The sequence below is a fragment of the Tripterygium wilfordii genome, chromosome 13 (assembly GCF_013401445.1).
Source record: "Tripterygium wilfordii isolate XIE 37 chromosome 13, ASM1340144v1, whole genome shotgun sequence".
NCBI classification, from domain to species: domain Eukaryota; kingdom Viridiplantae; phylum Streptophyta; class Magnoliopsida; order Celastrales; family Celastraceae; genus Tripterygium; species Tripterygium wilfordii.
This window is the reverse complement of record NC_052244.1, coordinates 12,048,531-12,068,793: the sequence shown is the minus strand read 5'-3', so window position 1 is coordinate 12,068,793 and position 20,263 is coordinate 12,048,531. Positions and strand designations below refer to the sequence as shown.

Genomic DNA, 20,263 nt, shown 5'->3' with positions numbered 1-20,263 from the left:
ACATAGTAATGAATATCAGTTTTCTTTTACTGACAAAGGAAAAGCAAAGGGAAATAGACAGCATGATCAGGTGATGGCAGATACATCTTATAATTGTAAAGAAACAACTTTTAGTCTTGTGCCAAGGCTTATCCTTAAGCCGTCTGTAGTCAAAGTAGAAATGAACATCAGCTTTCTACGAAAAAACTGTGGGCGTATACTCTTGTCCTTACTATGTTTAGGGAAGACATGTGAATAAATGTAATAAGAATCAGAAGCCTCTTTTTCGTTCTGATCTAAGTATTCCGCAATTTGTTTAAAATTGTAGGGTCTGTAATTTGAATTCAATAATGTAGTATTCGGTTTTCATCCGGCCCAAAAAAATAGAAAAATAGAAAAAAATTAAAAAATATAATAATAATAATTATTCAAAAGCCCGTTCTTGAGTCTATAAGCTCACAAAAATTCAAAGTCTGTTTCTTGGACCCACAAGCATGCAAAAAATCCTAATGCTCATTTCTTGAACCATAAGCCCATAAAAATTTAAACTCAAACCCAATACAACTAAACCCTAGAAAATATCTAAAAAATAGGAGGATTAAATAAATAATAAATAAAACCTTAAGAAAGGAAAGGTGACACCGTTTTAGGATTTTGCAAAGACATTGAAAAAAATCAAAATATTAGGTTCTTAGGATTTCTAAGGAGAGAAGAAATAGGGTTTTGGGAGACATTTTGGTAAAATGAGAAAGTATGGTTTTATGTGGTCATTATATAAAGAAATGCGAGGGATTTTTGTAGGGGGAGCCGCATAACAACAATAGGAGAGGATCGGCGGCACAAAGAGAGAAGGTCTTTGGTGTGAAAGAAAGGAAGGCAGCCGAGAGAGAGGAAAGTAAGAAGAAAAAAACAAAAGAGAGAAAGGAGGGTTTGGAGAGTTTTGGTGTGAAAAGGAGAAGAAGGCAGCCGACATACAGGAAAAAAGGGAAAGATCTTGGAGAAAAGGGAGAGCAAACCGTGAGAGAATAGAGAGGAGCCAAAAGGGAAGAGAGGTGAAGCCGAGAAGGTAATTTCTCATTACTCTATGGTGTTCTTGCTTTAACTTCTTTTTCAAATTGGTTTAAGGACGTGAAGATTATTCAATTTGGGATTTGTGTTCGGATTTGGATCGATAGGTTTATTCTCGGTTTCATTTATCTGGGTTTTCTTTTGATTCATGCAAAAATGTTTGTATTGAGCTGATTCTGTTTTGTGTTTGATTCATGAATATCTGGGTTGAGCTGATACAGTCTGTGTTGATTCAATATCTGGGTTGATATTTGGATCTGGTTTTTAATGTCTGGTATGTGTTTTTAGGTCTTGAAATCTGGCTAGTGTTAAAATCTGTTTATTGATACCCGGTCATTGATGGTATGTGGTTTTAGGCCTTGGTATGTGGTATGCTAGGCAGCACCGACTCGGATACGGCGACACGGGATGCGGGTGCGGGGATACATCGATTCGTAAATTCTCAAAGAATCTAGGATGCGGGTGCGGGGTGACTCGGTTAATAAAAAAATATGTTTTTTATAATAATAATTTATATGTCAGAACTCCAGCCCTCTCACCCATTTCTTTTATGGTAAATAAACCAACTGATGGTGAATCTGGGGAGCTAGTAGAGAAAAAGGTAAAATTGAGATGGTTGGAACTTGGAACCAATTAATACAGAGAGAGTTTTGTCCATGAGTCAAAGGTATTAAATATTATAATATTATGCCCCTCTCTGTCTCAGTCTATCCGCCTTTCATGCATCATTTAATGATGTTTTTTTCCCCTCTTCTTTGACAATTTAACCCCACCTGCACCCTCTCTCTCCTCAAAGCAAACAAAATTGTGCTTCGAAATTCTCTCTTAGCGAGTCGCAGCCGAATCCGGCGTGTCCCAGCTGCATCCGCGTCCCTGCCGCACTCAGTGCGGGTGCGGAGCCCATTTTGGCGTGTCCGTGCTGCTTAGGTGGTATGTGGCATGTGGTTATTTGTTATATGTGGTATGAAGTTCCGGTGTTATTGCTGATGGTTTAAGAATGGTTATTATTGAAATCTGGTTTAGTCCATAGGCGTTTTGTATAAATTTGAGAGATGATGCTTATTTTATATATTCAACAATGGCTTATATATTCAAGAGAGATGCTATATTCAAGAATGGCTTATATATAGGTGTTATAGGCGTTTTGTATATATTCAAGAGATAGGTGCTTATGGTGCTTAGATTCAAGAATGGTTGATGTGAATGTTTGGTATACTATTATGTGTGGATGGTCCTTTGACCCTTTCTCTTGTTGATTTTGAATGTGGACCGGGCTTGATTCAACTTGGACAGGACTTGATTTCATTTGGGGTCGGAGAGTTCATTCAGAGATTGGACCGGGTTTGAGCAATTAATGGACTCCATGAGCCATATTTATATTTTTATCTTTATCTTTATATTTCATTATTTTTATATTTTTATCTTATTTTTATTTGGTATGTATATCCTTGTAAAAGTAAGCCATGTAATAGGGTAGTGGAAATAATGAAAAGTAGTGTAGAGTAGTGTAGTTTAGTTTAGTTTTATTTATGTTTAACGTGATTAGTATGCATGTTTAGGGGTTTAGTTTTGTTAATCCATCAATTCAATAATCACGTTTTTATCAACTCTTCATAAAAACAAATTAATGGATATTACATTAAAGTCAATTGGGAGGAGGACTAGATGACATTCAGCTCCTGTCTAGACTTTAATTATGTTATCTTCATTTAAACAAATGATAAATTAATTTATTAGATACCTAAATTAAAGTTCATTAGGAGGAGGACTAGGAGGAGGACTTGATGACATTCAGTTCCTGCTTAGGTTTTAATTATGTTATCTCTATAAATTAAAGTATTATTTGTTTTCTTCAACACAATGGTAATTTGATTTATTAGATATCTAAATTAAAGTTCATTAGGAAGAGGACTTGATGACATTTAGCTCCTGCCTAGACTTTAATTATGTTATCTCTTCAAATTAAAGTATTATTTGTATTCATCAAATTATGGTAATTTGATTTACTAGATACCTAAATTAAAGTTCATTAGGAGGACTTGATGACATTCAGCTCCTTCCTAGGCTTTAATTATGTTATCTTTTCAAATCAAAATATCATTTATATTTGACAAACAAATTTATACTGTTCTTTCCATTTTATTCATTATTCTTTGATCATGTGATTGAGAAATTCCCTTGGTATAAAACTCAATGTTCTTTTGCAAATTCTACCCAATATCTTTCCAAGTCAATTTCCAATAAAACCCATCAACATGAGATTTTCAAAACAAAGCCTCGGTCTAACATTAATGGAACCATTTCATCCCATTTGATAATACATGGTTTTTCGGGTATATGAAAAATTCATTAAAAAAATTGGGACATACGAACAAATTTTCAGGAAAAGCACATAGATCATCTAGGTAACCTTTTAGGGAGTTGTGGGGTGTCTAACACCTTTCCTACACTCAATAGATCCCCTTACCCATTTTCTGATTCGTAGACCACATTTTTAGTGTCTAATTGTATTTATATCAATTGGTGATGACTCTAAAGATTTTTTATCCTTCCATCGTCGGTCCGCGTCATAACTCCGGTTGCGACAAATAATTTGAAAGTTGTGTCACATCATACAATATTTTTATCTTTAATATTTATCTCACTTTATTGTAGATTTTAAAAAATTACGGAAACCCCCAAATATTCCTTTTGCTCCTATTTTCTTCTCTCTTGACCCGTGCAGGTGCAACTCACCTCCTCTCTTTTTGATTTCCTTCACACGACTTTGTTCTTTTAATTTGTCTTCTTGTGTAGCATTTGCTTCTTTTTTTTATTTTTTTATTTCCATCGCGACCGGACCAACGAAGTCTTCCAATAATCCCCATTTAATTAGATTCCACAAATCCACTTACTTTGTGTAATTGAGATCCTCATGTCCCCTTAATTTGCAATTGCCGGCCCCACATTTACTTTCTTTATCTCTGGATTAATTAGCAAGAAGACCTTCAAATCAAACTTTTATTCCAATAATTCCACTCTGACTTCTTTTTCTTTTTTTCCCATATATTTGTAATAGCATTTCCAGTTGTTGAGTATATTATTATTAATTTTAAGGATAATTACCAATACGTCCATGATTTGGAATACACAAGCTGTTAAAGAAGGTTGATCTCGTTTGGTCATCCCCGATATCGAGTTGAGTTTACCTTCAATTGTTTCTTTAGATTATTCTCGCAATAGGCTTAGCAATGTCTTTCAATAAGCGCAACAATACTAGCTAGGGCCGTGATGAGTCGAGCATACACAAGGTAAACCCTTCTCATAGAGGAGAATAATGCAACAAGAACCAAAAAGGCCATTCCTGCCGCACTATTCCAATGGTTCTTCACTCATTGAACTATCAATTATCAAATTGTGAATTGTATAAAAACAAATTTATCTGTATTATCTGTTGTGATTTTGTTATGATTAGTATATATTAAAATTTATCTACACTAAATTTATTTGTATCATCTGTTGTGGTGTAGTTATGAGTAGTATATATTGAAATTTATTTGCACTAAATTTATATTGCAGATAAATTATATACACTGCAGGTAAATTATATCCTCTATAAAAAAAAAATTTGTACGCACTGTAAATAAATTATATACACTACTACAGATAAATTATATGCTATGCAGATAAATAATTTTTATGCATTGCATATAAATTATATGCAACGCACATAAATTACATGTAGCGCGGATAAATTCATTTTAATGCAGATAAATTAAATTTACATGCGAGATTTTTTTTATCTTAGAATATATCGATGAGTGATCTTGTTTGAAAAAGTTCTTCACATTGATTGAGAATAGGTAAATTTTTTTCAAATTCCGTCATGTATTTTGATATATAAATCGTTTAAAGTTTCGTTTAAGAAAAAAAATAAAAAATGATGATGTCACGTGCAAAAAAAAAAAAAAAGTCAGAGAGGCGCTCATTTATATGGTGTAGTTTGTTTAAATGTAAAGGAGCATATACGTAACTTTGTAATCTCTGTCCTTATTCTTTGAAACTAATGATGTCAATTAAATTTTGTTGATTTTGTCATTATTGATAATTGCCCACTTTCTCTTTCACTTCCTTGCACTAGGGCTGTGCACCCGGACCGTGGAGGCCAAACCGTCACCAATCCGGAAATTACGATTTGTATTTTCTGAAACCAAAACCATCAAAACCCGTTACTACGGTTAACCGACTAACCGGTTCGGTTTCGGTCCGGTTATGGTTTTTCGTAAAATATCTATTTTGTAAGCAAATCTTAAAGGATTGATAAAATGTTTCAAAAAAAATCTCAAGGAATGATAAATATTATATTAATATTTCATAGTTAATCACTTAATCTAATGGTACATAACATTAGTAATCATATATTATATCTCAATGGTCCATATTTAAAGGCATTATAGTATTAAATATTATATATTATATATACCGGTCTGGTCTGGTTAACCGGTGGTTACAAAAATTCCAAACCATATCCGGATTGATTTAACTCGATTTGTTTCGGTTTTTGAAACCGTTTGACCAAACTCGGTCAACTAACCGATGCAAACCAGATCGACCGGTCCGGTTACCGGTTTTGGTCCAGTTTTCGATTTCATTTGCACAGCCCTACCTTGCACGACCACTCTTGTTTCTTTCAATCACACAGCAAAGTCGTCGGTCCACTCATATTTCCCTATTTGATTATAATTGAGCTTATAGTAACAATCACTTGTCGACTTAATCTCCAAGTCTTCATACAAAATAAGGTCTTTAATTATCACACATTCTATTCATGAACGTTCCTCAACATCAAAACAAAGAAAACATTTATAATATTCATTATTATTTTCAACAAAGAGATACAAAAGCAAGTGCAAATTGAGTTATAAAACCAAGTCCAAATTGAGGTATAAACATGAGTAAAAATATGACACCATCAACTACCATTTGACAAGAATTCATAAACGACAAGGAATTCCACTCGTCATGGCACCAACCTAAGACCTACACCAGATTTTGGAGCCTCATTGATATAAACATCGTTCGTGAATCCCACGTCGGTGGATTCAGGTTCCAAATTACAGTATATAAGTGGGTCAATCCTAACATTAGTTAACCGGTTTTCTGGGTAGTTAGGGTCTGCTTGTTGCTGGGCTTGGGCCTGAGCCTGGATTTACATCACTCATCCTATTAATAATCCTTATCTCGGGTTATAACTGATGTTGTTGTGTTGATTTGTGACTTATGTGGACAAATGATGAAGGAAGGTGAGTTGATCCCATGATGAGGTTGAAGAAAATTCTCTACAATCCAATTGTTGCTATGATGAGCTATTATGAGATTGAAGACAATTGAACACAAATGTCATGAGAGAGAGGGAATTGTTAGTTGTAGAAATCCGTGTTTTGTCCTCCAGACAGATGAGCTTTCTTGTCTACGAAGACTTGCCAAAATCCAAGTCAACGAAAGCTGAATGGAACGTGGGGGTAGCCAATGGTTCCCCCAATTCCAGGTCGTTTTGTTTCGATTTTCCAACCCTAGATGTAGGTTTCCTTTACCGAATTTTCACAGATATATAAACCCACTGCTTCCTTGAATTTTCCTACCACATAAAAGGTTGCAACTCGAGAATTTCCACCAAAGAAATCATCATTTCCGTTTTGGCTCCCTATAGGATATTATAATATTTCTATCCAATGTATAATTTAATTTTTGTATAAGTTATTATATAATTTAATCATATTCAGTGTTTGAAAAGAATATGATATTAGGCTTTTATATTATAAAATTTGTGATAATATTTCTGGATTACCCTCAACTAAAGTGAGAGTGATGGTCTCTTTTATAATTTGACATGTTATTTCTTATACTACGCGCTCCGTATAAAATAAAAACGAGTTAGAGGTGTTTTAATATTATATGGTCAACATCATATAAAAACCACATTTGTAGAAAGTTATATTATACGAAGTATTATCATCTTCTTCATACGGAGCTTGATAAGTCAAAATTTTCACACGGACTGTAACTTAGTAGTACAGTAACCATAAGAAATCAGAGTTACCATTATAAAATATTGAAGTGTCATTTTTTTTTTTGCATTACCAATTTTTTTTGCATATCTTCTCAGTTCTCAGCCTTCTATGGCCTCTTTCTTTTCATTTTTGTTTCTTCTGTTTTCCTTCATTTTCCTTCTTCCCTCTGCTACTTCCATTTCATTTCGGATGACTCTGTTCAATAACAATGATAATAGCATATACTATGAAGGAGATGCGAGACCTTTAGCTGGAACCATTGATTTCACCAGCCCAAATTATTATTGTCATGTTGGTAGAGCCACCTACACCAAGATGGTGCCAATCTGGGATTCCAAATCAAGAGTGCTTGCAGACTTCACCACCAGTTTCACTTTCAGCATTGACACTAAAGGCCGTCCAGCTTATGGTGCTGGATTAGCATTTTTTCTTGCTCCTGTTGGATTTCCAATCCCAGTTAACTCAGTTGGTGGTTTCTTAGGCCTCTATAACACCACAACCACTGGATCCTCTCGGAACCAAATTGTCCATGTTGAATTTGACACCTATTCGAATTCGGATTGGGATCCTCCATATGAACATGTGGGGATTAACAAAAACTCAATTTCTTCTGCAGTAACCACTCCTTGGAATGTGACTTTCCATGGTGCCGACAATGCTGATGTTTGGATCAGTTACAACTCTACTACCAAGAACTTGAGTGTATCTTGGACTTACCGGAAAACCAATACCCCGCTAGAGAATTCTAGTCTTTCTCACATTGTTGATCTCAGAGAGATCCTTCCTGAGTGGGTCACAATTGGATTTACTGCTGCCACAGGTCAACTAATAGAAAGACATACACTTCTGTCTTGGGAGTTCAGTTCAAGCTTAGATATGGAGGAGGAATCAAATGGAAAGAATGCCAATTCTTTGTTACTCTTAGTTGGTCTACCAGTTGCAGTGAGTGTGTTCTTTTTTGGAGCAATTGTAGCTTTTGGGGTTTGCCGTAGAAAGAAGCTACAGAAGAAGAAAAGAAAGCGAATGGCAGAGAGATTGACTTTAGCATCAATCAACGAAGACCTGGAAAGAGGAGCAGGACCAAGAAGATTCTCTTATGAAGAACTAGTTTCTGCTACCAATAACTTCTCCAATGACAAGAAATTAGGTGAAGGAGGATTTGGTTCTGTCTACAAAGGCTACCTGATTGATATAGACTTGCCAGTTGCCGTCAAGAAAATATCAAGAGGTTCTAGACAAGGCAAAAAAGAGTATGTGACAGAGGTGAGGATTATTAGCCGACTGAGGCACCGGAACCTGGTGAAACTCGTCGGTTGGTGCCACGACGGAGGCGAGTTCCTGCTCGTGTATGAGTTCATGCCAAATGGAAGCCTTGACATGCTTTTGTTCAAAAAGAGAAGTTATCCTCCTCTTAATTGGAATTTGAGATATAAGATAGCCCTGGGAATAGCCTCTGGATTGCTCTATCTTCATGAAGAATGGGAGCAGTGTGTGGTGCACCGCGACATTAAATCAAGTAATATAATGCTAGATTCAAGTTTTAATGTGAAGCTTGGAGATTTTGGGTTAGCTCGGCTCATGGATCACGAGATAGGTCCCCTGACAACGGGATTAGCAGGAACTTTAGGCTACCTTGCACCTGAATATATAAGCACTAGAAGGCCTAGCAAGGAATCGGATGTGTACAGCTTTGGGGTGGTGGCATTAGAAATTGTGACAGGCAGAAAGACAAGTGAGCCCCCGGAGGAGAACAATGAAATATGCTTAGTAGAGTGGGTTTGGAATCTTTATGGAAATGAAAATCTTCTTTCAGGTGTTGATCAGAGACTGAATTGGATTTCAACATGAATCAAGTTCAACGTTTGATGATTGTTGGACTATGGTGTGCTCATCCTGATCACAGTTGTAGGCCTTCAATAAGACAAGCAATTCAAGTGTTGAAATTTGAAGCCAATATTCCCAATCTTCCAAGCAGAATGCCCGTCCCTATCTTTGATATGCCTAGTATTCCCTCAACCAGTGCTGCTTCTGAACTTACTAATTCTTCTATTGAAGTGGGTCGTTAATCTAGCTTGAAAATCTTTTTTCTGATAATCTTCTCTGTCTGGTCAGTCAATTAACATTTTTGCTTATCAGAAGTGTTGATAAAATGTTATGTGTCTGTGTAATATTGGAAATAAAAAGTCCAAATGAAATTGTTTATTTCTGGAATGATAAATGATGGGAGGTATCAAGGCTAATTTAATTTAGACCACATAGACATAGTAATGAATATCAGCTTTCTTTCACTGACAAAGGAAAAGTAAAGGGCAATAGACAGCATGATCAGGTGATGGCAGATACATCTTATAATTGTAAAGATACAACTTTTAGTCTTGTGCCAAGGCTTATCCTTAAGCCATCTGTAGTCAAGTAGAAATGAATATCAGCTTTCTACGAAAAAACTGTGGGCGTATACTCTTGTCCTTGCAATGTTTAGGGAAGACATGTGAATAAACGTAATTAGAATAAGAAGCCTCTTTTTAGTTCGGATCTAACTACTCCCCAATTTGTTTAAAATTATCGGGTCTGTAATTTGAATTCAATAATTTGAGAGTTGTGTCATATCACATAATATTTTTATTTTTACATTTTTAAATTTTATCTCACTTTTTCTTCATCAATCATAGATTTTAAAAAATTATGGAAATCCCCAAATATTCCTTTTGCTCCTATTTTCTTCTTTCTTGACCCGTGCATGTGCAACTCACCTCCTCTCTTTTTGATTTCCTTCACACTACTTTATTTTTTTAATTTGTCTTCTTGTGTAGCATTTTCTTCTTCTTTTTTATTTTTTATTTCCATCACGACCGGACCAACGAAGTCTTCCAATATCCCCATTTAATTAGATTTCACAAATCCACTTACTTTGTTTAATTGAGATCCTCATGTCCCCTTAATTTGCCATTACCGGCCCCACATTTACTTTCTTTATCTCTTGGGTTAATTAGCAAGAAGACCTTCAAATCAAACTTTTATTCCAATAATTCTACTCTTAACTCTTTTTTTTTCCATATATTTGTAATAGCATTTCCATTTGTTGAGTTTATTTTTATTATTATTATTAATTTTAAGGATAATTACCAATACGTCCATAATTTGGAAGACAAGCAGTTAAAGAAGGTTGATCTCGTTTGGTCATCCCCGATATCGAGTTGAGTTTACCTTCAATTGTTTCTTTGGATTATTCTCGCAATAGGCTTAGCTATGTCTTTCAATAAGCGCTACAATACTAGCTAGGGCCGTGATGAGTAGACCATACCCAAACTAAACCATTCTCATAGAGGAGAATAATGCAACAAGAACCAAAAAACTATAGCCAACCAAGATGCCAAAAGCCCATTCCAGCCGCACTACTCCAATGGTTCTTCACTCAGCTCCCCCCATAAAAACCTGGTGTTATTTTAACTACCAATGATAATACAAAGTGCTTGCACTACGTTTATTATTGCTGCTGTGGTTTATTATTTTAACTATCAATTATCAGATTGTGAATTGTATTAAAAAAAATTATCTTTTGTGATTTTGTTATCGTTAGTATATATTAAAATTTATCTGCACTAAATTTATTTGTATCATTTGTTGTGGTGTTGTTATGAGTAGTATATATTGAAATTTATCTACACTAAATTTATGTTGCAGATAAATTATATACACTGCATATAAATTATATGTTATGCAGATAAATAATTTATATGCACTGCATATAAATTATATGCAACGCACATAAATTACATGTAGTGCAGATAAATTAAATTTACATGCGAGATTTTTATTTATCTCAGAATATATCGATGAGTGATCTTGTTTGAAAAAGTTCTTTATGTTGATTGAGAATAGGTAATTTTTTTTTTTTCAAATTTCGTCAGGTATTTTGATATATAAATCGTTTGAAAGTTTCGTTTAAGAAAAAAAAAGAGTAAAAAATGATGATGTCATGTGTAGGAAAAAAAATGTGAGAGAGGCGCCCATGTATATGGTGTAATTTGTTTAAATATAAAGGAGCATATATGCAACTTTACAATCTCTATCCTTATTCTTTGAAACTAATGATGTCAATTAAATTTTGTTGATTTTGTCATTATTGATAATTGCCCATTTTCTCTGACTTCATTTGCACGGCCACTCTTGTTTCTTTCAATCACACAGCAAAGTCGTCCACTCATATTTCCCTATTTGATTATAATTGAGCTTATAGTAACAATCACTTGTGGATTTAATCTCCATGTCTTCATACAAAATAAGGTCTTTAATTATCACCCATTCTATTCATTAACGTTCCTCAACATCAAAACAAAGAAAACATTTGTAATATTCATTATTATTTTCAACAAAGAGATACAAAAGCAAGTGCAAATTGAGGTATAGACCAAGTCCAAATTGAGGTATAACATGAGTAAAAATATGACACTATCAACTACCATTTGACATGAATTCATAAACAATAAGGAATTCCACTCGTCATGGCACCAACCTAAGACCTGCACCAGATTCTGGAGCCTAGCTCATCCTATTAATAATCCTTATCTCGGGTTATAACTGATGTTGTTGTGTTGATTTGTGACTTATGTGGACAAATGATGAAGGAAGGTGAGTTGATCCCGTGATAAGGTTGAAGAAAATTCTCTACAATCCAGTTGTTGCTATGATGAGCTATTATGAGATTGAAGACAATTGAACACAAATGTCATGAGAGAGAGGGAATTGTTAGTTGTAGAAATCCGTGTTTTGTCCTCCAGACAGATGAGCTTTCCTGTCTACGAAGACTTGCCAAAATCCAAGTCAACGAAAGCTGAATGGAACGTGGGGGTAGGCAATGGTTCCCCCAATTCCAGGTCGTTTTGTTTCGATTTTCCAACCCTAGATGTAGGTTTCCTTTACTGAATTTTCACAGATATATAAACCCACTGCTTCCTTGAACTTTCCTACCACATAAAAGGTTGCAACTTGAGAATTTCCACCAAAGAAATCATCATTTCCGTTTGGGCTCCCTATAGGATATTATAATATTTCTATTCAATATATAATTTAATTATTGTATACAGAATCTCATCATCTTTTCTCAATGGAGCTTGATAAGACTTATCTTGATAAGGCTCGATCAAAAATTTTCACACGGACTGTACCTTAGTAGTACAGGAACCACAAGAAATCAGAGTTACCATTATAAAATATTGAAGTGTCATTTTTTTTTTTGCATTACCAATTTTTTTGCATATCTTCTCTGTTCTCAGCCTTCTATGGCCTCTTTCTTTTCTTTTTTGTTTCTTCTGTTTTCCTTCATTTTCTTTCTTCCCTCTGCTACTTCGATTTCATTTCGGATGTCTCAGTTCAGTAACAATGATAATAGCATATACTATGAAGGAGATGCGAGAACTTTAGCTGGAACCATTGATTTCACCAGCCCAAATTATTTGTGTCATGTTGGTAGAGCCACCTACACCAAAATGGTGCCAATCTGGGATTCCAAATCCAGAGTGCTTACAGACTTCACCACCCGTTTCACTCTCAGCATCGACACTGAAGGCCGTCCAGCTTATGGTGCCGGATTTGCATTTTTTCTTGGTCCTGTTGGATTTCCAATCCCAGTTAACTCAGTTGGGGGTTTCTTAGGCCTCTATAACACCACAACCACTGGATCCTCTCGGAACCAAATTGTCCATGTTGAATTTGACACCTATTCAAATTCGGATTGGGATCCTCCATATGAACATGTGGGGATTAACAAAAACTCAATTTCTTCTGCAGTAACCACTCCTTGGAATGTGACTTTCCATGGTGCCGACAATGCTGATGTTTGGATCAGTTACAACTCTACTACCAAGAACTTGAGTGTATCTTGGACTTACCGGAAAACCAATACCCCGTTAGAGAATTCTAGCCTTTCTCACATTGTTGATCTCAGAGAGATCCTTCCTGAGTGGGTCACAATTGGATTTATTGCTGCCACAGGTCAACTACTAGAAAGACATACACTTCTGTCTTGGGAGTTCAGTTCAAGCTTAGATATGGAGGAGGAATCAAATGGAAAGAATGGCAATTCTTTGTTACTCTTAGTTGGTCTACCAGTTGTAGTGAGTGTGTTCTTTTTTGGAGCAATTGTAGCTTTTGGGGTTTGCCGTAGAAAGAAGCTGCAGAAGAAGAAAAGAAAGCGAATAGCGGAGAGATTGACTTTAGCATCAATCAATGAAGACCTGGAAAGAGGAGCAGGTCCAAGAAGATTCTCTTATGAAGAACTAGTTTCTGCTACCAATAACTTCTCCAATGATAAGAAATTAGGTGAAGGAGGATTTGGTTCTGTCTACAAAGGCTACCTGATTGATATAGACTTGCCAGTTGCTGTCAAGAAAATATCAAGAGCTTCTAGACAAGGCAAAAAAGAGTATGTGACCGAGGTCAGGGTTATTAGCCGGCTGAGGCACCGGAACCTGGTGAAACTCGTCGGTTGGTGCCACGACAGAGGCGAGTTCCTGCTCGTGTATGAGTTCATGCCAAATGGAAGCCTTGATATGCATCTGTTCAGCAAGAGAAGTTATACTCCTCTGAACTGGAATTTGAGATATAAAATTGCCCTGGGAATAGCGTCTGGATTGCTCTATCTTCATGAAGAATGGGAGCAGTGTGTTGTGCACCGTGACATTAAATCAAGTAATATAATGCTAGATTCAAGTTTTAATGTGAAGCTTGGAGATTTTGGGTTAGCTCGGCTCATGGATCACGAGATAGGTCCCCTGACAACGGGATTAGCAGGAACTTTAGGCTACCTTGCACCTGAATATATAAGCACTAGAAGGCCTAGCAAGGAATCGGATGTGTACAGCTTTGGGGTGGTGGCATTAGAAATTGTGACAGGCAGAAAGACAAGTGAGCCTCCGGAGGAGAACAATGAAATATGCTTGGTAGAGTGGGTTTGGAATCTTTATGGAAATGAAAATCTTCTTTCAGGTGTTGATCAGAGACTGAATTCGGATTTCGACATGAATCAAGTTCAGTGTTTGATGATTGTGGGACTATGGTGTGCTCATCCTGATCACAGTTTTAGGCCTTCAATAAGACAAGCAATTCAAGTGTTGAAATCTGAAGCAAATACTCCTAATCTTCCAAGGAGAATGCCTGTTCCTATCTTTCATGTGCCTAATATTCCCTCAACCAGTGCTGTTGGTGAATCTTCGATGATGAGTAATTCAATTATTGAAGTGGGTCGTTAAGCTAGCTTGAAAATCTCTTCTTCTTTTTTTTTTTTTTTTTTCTGATATAAATCTAGACTGGAAAATCTTCTGTGTCTGGTCAGTAAATTAACATTTTTGCTTATCAGAAGTCTTGATAAACGTTTGATGTGTCTGCGCAATATTGTAAATTAATAAAAAGTCCGAGCCAAGTTGTTTATAGAATGGAGGAGATATCAACTAGAAGTAGCTAGTGGGACCCTGTTGTTGCTCCGAATGGGTATTTTTTTTCCGGTCTTGTTCTTCTAATCAGGTCCATTACTTGTTGTCAAGCCTTGCTTCTTCAATATATAATGCTGGGACATATTGAATTGAAAACTTTTTACGAGCTCTTACATGTAAAATGTATTGAGCTGTCCTTACTCGTTAGTTCAATATACCAAAGCTAGTGTACATGTGTGTCGATGATAATATGGTAGGTACCTTTTTATCAATCAATGTAACAAGTAAATTTGTGAGCCTGTAATCCACCTAAGAGTGGCACCACTGAATCTGATTAGAGATGACTGAAATTGTTGTCGTGGTTAATTATGTGACTTATCAATCATCACTGCCAGCTTTTGAAGCTAAGCTTAAATTATAATATAAAAGATAAAAAAATAAAAGAAAAGATAAAGATAAAAGAGGTGGGCCCTTCGTTATGTCTAGCACTACCGTGCTGGGCTGGAAGGGGCCCTCCTCATGTGAAACCGAAGAGGCCTTCACACGATCGAGAGTGCGTGAGCTTGTGTGTGGGACATGGTGAAGTGAAGGAATTGGTCTGCAGCGAAAGTAGTCTCGGATGTGCAACACCTGGCAATGGCATGCCCAAAGTTGGAACACCACTTTTTTTTTTTTTTTTTTCCCCTTCTTTGTTTGTTGTTCCCTCTGTATCAATGGGTTGGGCTCACCTTTCTAGGTTGTTTTGGGCCTTTTTTATGTGTAGGCCCACCCTTGCGTGTTTGTTGGGGCCTACACCCACTTTAGATATTGATGTAATGGGAAATTTCTTTTTTGCTCGACTTTCTTTACTTAAACAAAAATCACATATAACCTAACAGTTTGGTAGCCCAAAAGATTTATCACATTGATTTAATTAGTGAGATAACTTTATTTCACTATTTTATATCAGAATTTATTGTTTTAATATAAATTCATTGTTTTAGTTCTGAATCCATTATTTTTAAAATTCCATTAAAAAAAACAATGGAATTAAGATCCACCTGATAAAACTCATTGACAATGAATCTTGTTAGAAAGAGTTTTATGTGATAATTTCAAATATGTCATTTTTTAAAAAAACTAACATATATTTTGTGGGTTAAAACGTTTTAAAATTTCGTTTAAGATATAGACTTGGGCTACCTAGCACTGTTGTTACTTAAATAGGGACGATACAATTTATAACTCTCCCAAGAACATTAATATATCGTTTATACTATATATATACGTATATAATAATAATAATTATTATTATTATTGTTTTTCTGCTATCAAGAACGATATCAAACAAGTTTGCCCTTTCGACAGTTGACATGGACCTAAACTCGATCGGGCCTTCAAGTGTGGTCGCAAAGATATTGCTCCCAGCAGTAATCAAACTCAAGACTTCTTGAGTACATACGATTTGGTACCAGAAAGATTCACCAACTACACTATCACTCAACTACCTAAGTGGTTTAATACATTATATTGTTTTCAATATATAACAAAAAAACACACACACATATATATATGTGGGGTTAACAATATATGGATATTATTGTTATACTGATATATTAGTATCGATATAGGAAAATGACAAAGAGCCCAAACTTTTGGTGGCCCAAAGATCCCAAATCTATGTGGTTCCTAGTGGCATTGCCATGTCACATGACATGTCATGATCCAAGGTGTAAAGTTTTTAAATTTTGAAATTTGAAAACCTCTCACAAATACCCATTTTCTTTTCTCTCACCCTCATACTCACGTTCTCTCTCCTCCTCTCTATTTTTTTCTCTCTTTCTCCTCCATTGCCGGAAACGAAGGTCCACCATCCGGCAACCGATGATGGCGGCCGACCTGTCGATCTGAAGCGTAGGAGCACCATGACTCATCCCTAGTCGTCATTTGCTGCCAACAGTCGCCTATTTCGCCGGAATCTTGCCTTAAAGTCGTGGCCAATGAAACTTTTGGAGCCCGATCCGGCCACCATAAGCAACCCCTCCGCTAACCACCACCACCATTGAACTTGTCTTGTCGAACTCTACATGTTTCAGCCCTTGGACGGCTTGAATAGTCGTCGGAAAGTGAAACTCATTTGTGACCCGGTTGTAACCCATTTTTGGAGCATTGAACTGTATATTTTTTATGGAGTGGATTTTATTTTGGATTTTATTAATTTTAATGCCATTCAGCTGCTTTTAATCTCATACAAATTATTATTCCATTTTTTTATGATTATTCCACTATTTTTAATTATCAAGCAGATTGTTATTCCACTGTTTTAATATCAAACAGATCATTATTCCATTGATTTTGATGTCATTACACCGATTTTGATCCTTGAATACAAATCGCATCTCAACAACTATTATATGCTCTTACATTTTGTTAAATGTTCCATGATTTTTTAACTTGGGAATCGCTAATTCCATTGATAAAAATTAATGGAATAGTTCAAATCCACTAATAAAATCAATGGAATAACCCAAATCCACTGATACAAATTAATGAAAGTTTCTTCAAGAGATATATTCTATCTATTTTTAACAATGGATTTAGCTGTTTCACTAGTTCAAAACAATTAATTTAATTGTTCCACTGGTTCAAAATAATGAATTTATATATTCCATTGATTCAAAACAATTAATTTAGTTATTCCACTGGTTCAAAACAATGAATTTAGTTGTTCCACTGGTTCAGAACTGTATTTAATCTCAGGTAGATTGATTGATAAAAATTAATGGAATAGTCGAAATCCACTAATAAAATCAATGGAAGAGCCCAAGTCCATTGATATAAAGTTTTTGTTCAATAACTATATTTCTTACAATAAAATCATTGGGATGATTCAATGGAACAACATACGAAAGCAATGGAATAACCAGATGTCTCAAAAAAAAGTAATGGAACAACATACGAAATCAATGGAATAACCAGATGTCTCAAAAAAAACAATGGAATAACTATTCCGGTGATTATTCCGGCCGTCCAATGGCTGAAACCTGTAGAGCTCAACAAGACGAGTCCAACGGTGGTGGTGATTCTCGAAGAGGTGGCCTATGGTGGTCAGATCGAGCTTCGAAAGTTTTGTTTTGCCACGACTTCAAACTCAGATTCCGGTGAAATAGGCGGCTGTTGGCGACAAACGAAGGCTGAGGGTGAGTTATAACGGTCCGGCGCTTCAGTTTGATGGGTTGACGTCTCAGATCGGTGGCCGGACGATAGAGTTTGGGTTCAGGCAAAGAGGGAGAAAAGAGAGCGAGAAAAAGAGAGAGAAAAAGAGGGGAACAGAGAGAACGTGAGAATGTAGGGGAGATGTAAGAGTGGGTATTTGTTTGAAAATTTTAAAATTTTCTCTCTCATTAGCCTAGTCATCAGTTCAGTCACCATACCACCTAGATTTGGGCTCCTATATTTTGGGCTACCTAGCATTGTTGATGAATATATGCATGTTAATACTATATTGTTGACGATACATGGCACAAAATCATAGTTTAGACGAGCACTATTTTGTTTTTTGTGAACACCCGTGATTAGATTGATAATACTGTTTTTTAAAGTTAAAAACCATCGAGGGAGAGTGTTTTAGTTAAGTTAGTTATTGTTTTTGTGACTAGCATGTTGCAACCATCCAATAAATTGATAGATCTTCAATTGGGGATCGGAAAAAAAAAAACCAAGATGACTAAGTAGTCAAGGGGTTTGGTTGACACCCACTTGCCTCAATACGAAATAATTGTAACAAAGAAGGGAATCAATCTTCTTTCATATTGGTTGGAATTCGTCAGGATCATTAATTAATTATTTTTTATAAATTTCTCATGCAAATGTTTGTGAAATTCAAAGAGAGTTGGCAAGGTTAACTGCTTTCTACCAAAGAATAGGTGACCAAATCATATCATGCATGTTGTTTGACCATAATGAGCGACGAAAATAACACAAAATGAACGATACAAAATCTACCCATTTCTTTTATTTTTCTAAATAAAAAAAAGAGGAAAAACACCCACATTTATAGCGAAATCAATGGTGGCTTTTTTTCTAGATTCAAAACTAGTCCAAGAATAAGAATTAATCTCTGCATTTTTTTTCAATGAACAAAACGGACAAACTTTGACATATGTTTAGAGAAAACCATTCGTTCAAAATTATCCTAATATTGACCCCAAAAAGTCTAAAAACTATGATTTTCATTTTACATGGTCGTCTCACATTATATTATTAAAACTTTCAATAGAAGAAAAGGTGGCAGCCGTTTTCAGCCCACTTATTGTCGCTCTCTGTGGTTTTCGGTTGCCTTTTGAAGAATAAAATAAATCATGGCATTGTTGTGTGGTAGGAGGAGAGGAATAACCAATAACAGAAAAAGAAAGAAAGAAAGAAGAAAGAAAGTGTATTAGGTGAATTGAAGGGAAGAAAAGTCACGGGAGAGCCTTAATGGGTGAGGTTACTAGTTTTTTTTTTTTGAGTGAGTCACAAGAAAGCCTGAGCTGGGTAGATTTGTCACATATTCGAATTTTCTTTCTTTGGACAAAATCCAAACCCAATCTCAAACTTCATCGATCAATTTTGTTAACCCAAAAAAAAATTTGATCCTTTAATAGTAGAAGACAAAGGTAGGTAAGTATTCTATCACGGGTTCTCTTAAAATATGGTTTTACATTTTAAGGATTTTAATGAAAATATATGGCAGCTAGTGTGTGCACAATTGTTTCCATGTGGTTATCAATTTTGTTAGACACATGTGATTAATAGAAGTAACTTATTCATCATTTGTCCTGATCACAATAATTTCACATATACATGTGTGTGTTAAGAAAATCTAGTTGAAACAAGATAAACCAATATTGTCTGCTTTCAACCAAAGACTCGCACGACTTTGTTCTTCTTGGGTCGTCGTTGTTGGTTCTTAGGATTAGAAAACAAGTTGGTTGTGTGAGAGGGATTGGACATTTACTTATATATCACTCAGTTGGGTTATGACAATCGATGTAGAGGTATAAAACAGTCAATTTTTTTTTGGTTTTTTGACATGTTTAACTAACCAATCGGTCGGTTATTTCGGTTTATTAGGGATTAGTCTATTCTATTTTTTTTAAATAACCAACCAATGTATTGGTTTGGTTGTCAATTCGATTTCTACGGTTTTTTAACACACCTAATTAATTTGATGTGAGATAAGCCTAACCACTCTCTCGCACTTGATGATTGGGTTATGGCAGATCTAACAAATGGACAAGTATATGTCATTTCCAAATAGATTGAGTCTTTGTTCCAATACTATATTAGAAAATCCAGCCTAAATATTACAAGCCAATATTGTCTATTTTGGGTCGATCAAATGTTCGCACGACTTTGTACTTCTTGGGTCATTATCATTTCTTAGACTCAGAAAATACATTGGCTATGTGAGATGAATTAAACCTTTATTCATATACCACTCAGTTAAGTTATGTCAATCCGATATAAGATAAAGTCTTACAATTTGTACACCTTCCACCTCTCAAACAAAAGCACGTGTTGATATGTCTTTTACCTTTGTTAAAATGGAAACATTATAACTTACATATAATTATCCCATAACATTAATTTGGACCAACCCACCTACTTCAGCAATTCAGATACTATTCAACTTTTACATTATATATACCACCAAAAAAAATTACTTCAATAATAGTGTAATGGTCAATTCTTGTGAGGTCAAATCATATAGATTCA

At 35.4% G+C, this 20,263-nt stretch overlaps 1 protein-coding gene and 1 pseudogene across 1 annotated transcript; both read left to right on the top strand.

Moving 5' to 3' along the window:
* Positions 1 to 7,090: 7,090 nt before the first annotated feature.
* Positions 7,091 to 9,473, top strand: LOC120011967 (annotated as a pseudogene).
* A 2,728-nt stretch (positions 9,474 to 12,201) lies between these two features.
* Positions 12,202 to 14,527, top strand: LOC120013663 (L-type lectin-domain containing receptor kinase IX.1-like). Its single transcript, XM_038865553.1, has one exon. The coding sequence runs from the start codon at positions 12,377 to 12,379 to the stop codon at positions 14,342 to 14,344; it is 1,968 nt and encodes a 655-aa protein (XP_038721481.1). The 5' UTR covers positions 12,202 to 12,376; the 3' UTR covers positions 14,345 to 14,527.
* The last annotated feature ends 5,736 nt before the right edge of the window (positions 14,528 to 20,263 follow it).

Excerpts from the sequence above, each read along its gene's own strand:
- LOC120013663 (XM_038865553.1), top strand. The coding sequence starts at position 12,377 with ATGGCCTCTTTCTTTTCTTTTTTGTTTCTTCTGTTTTCCTTCATTTTC.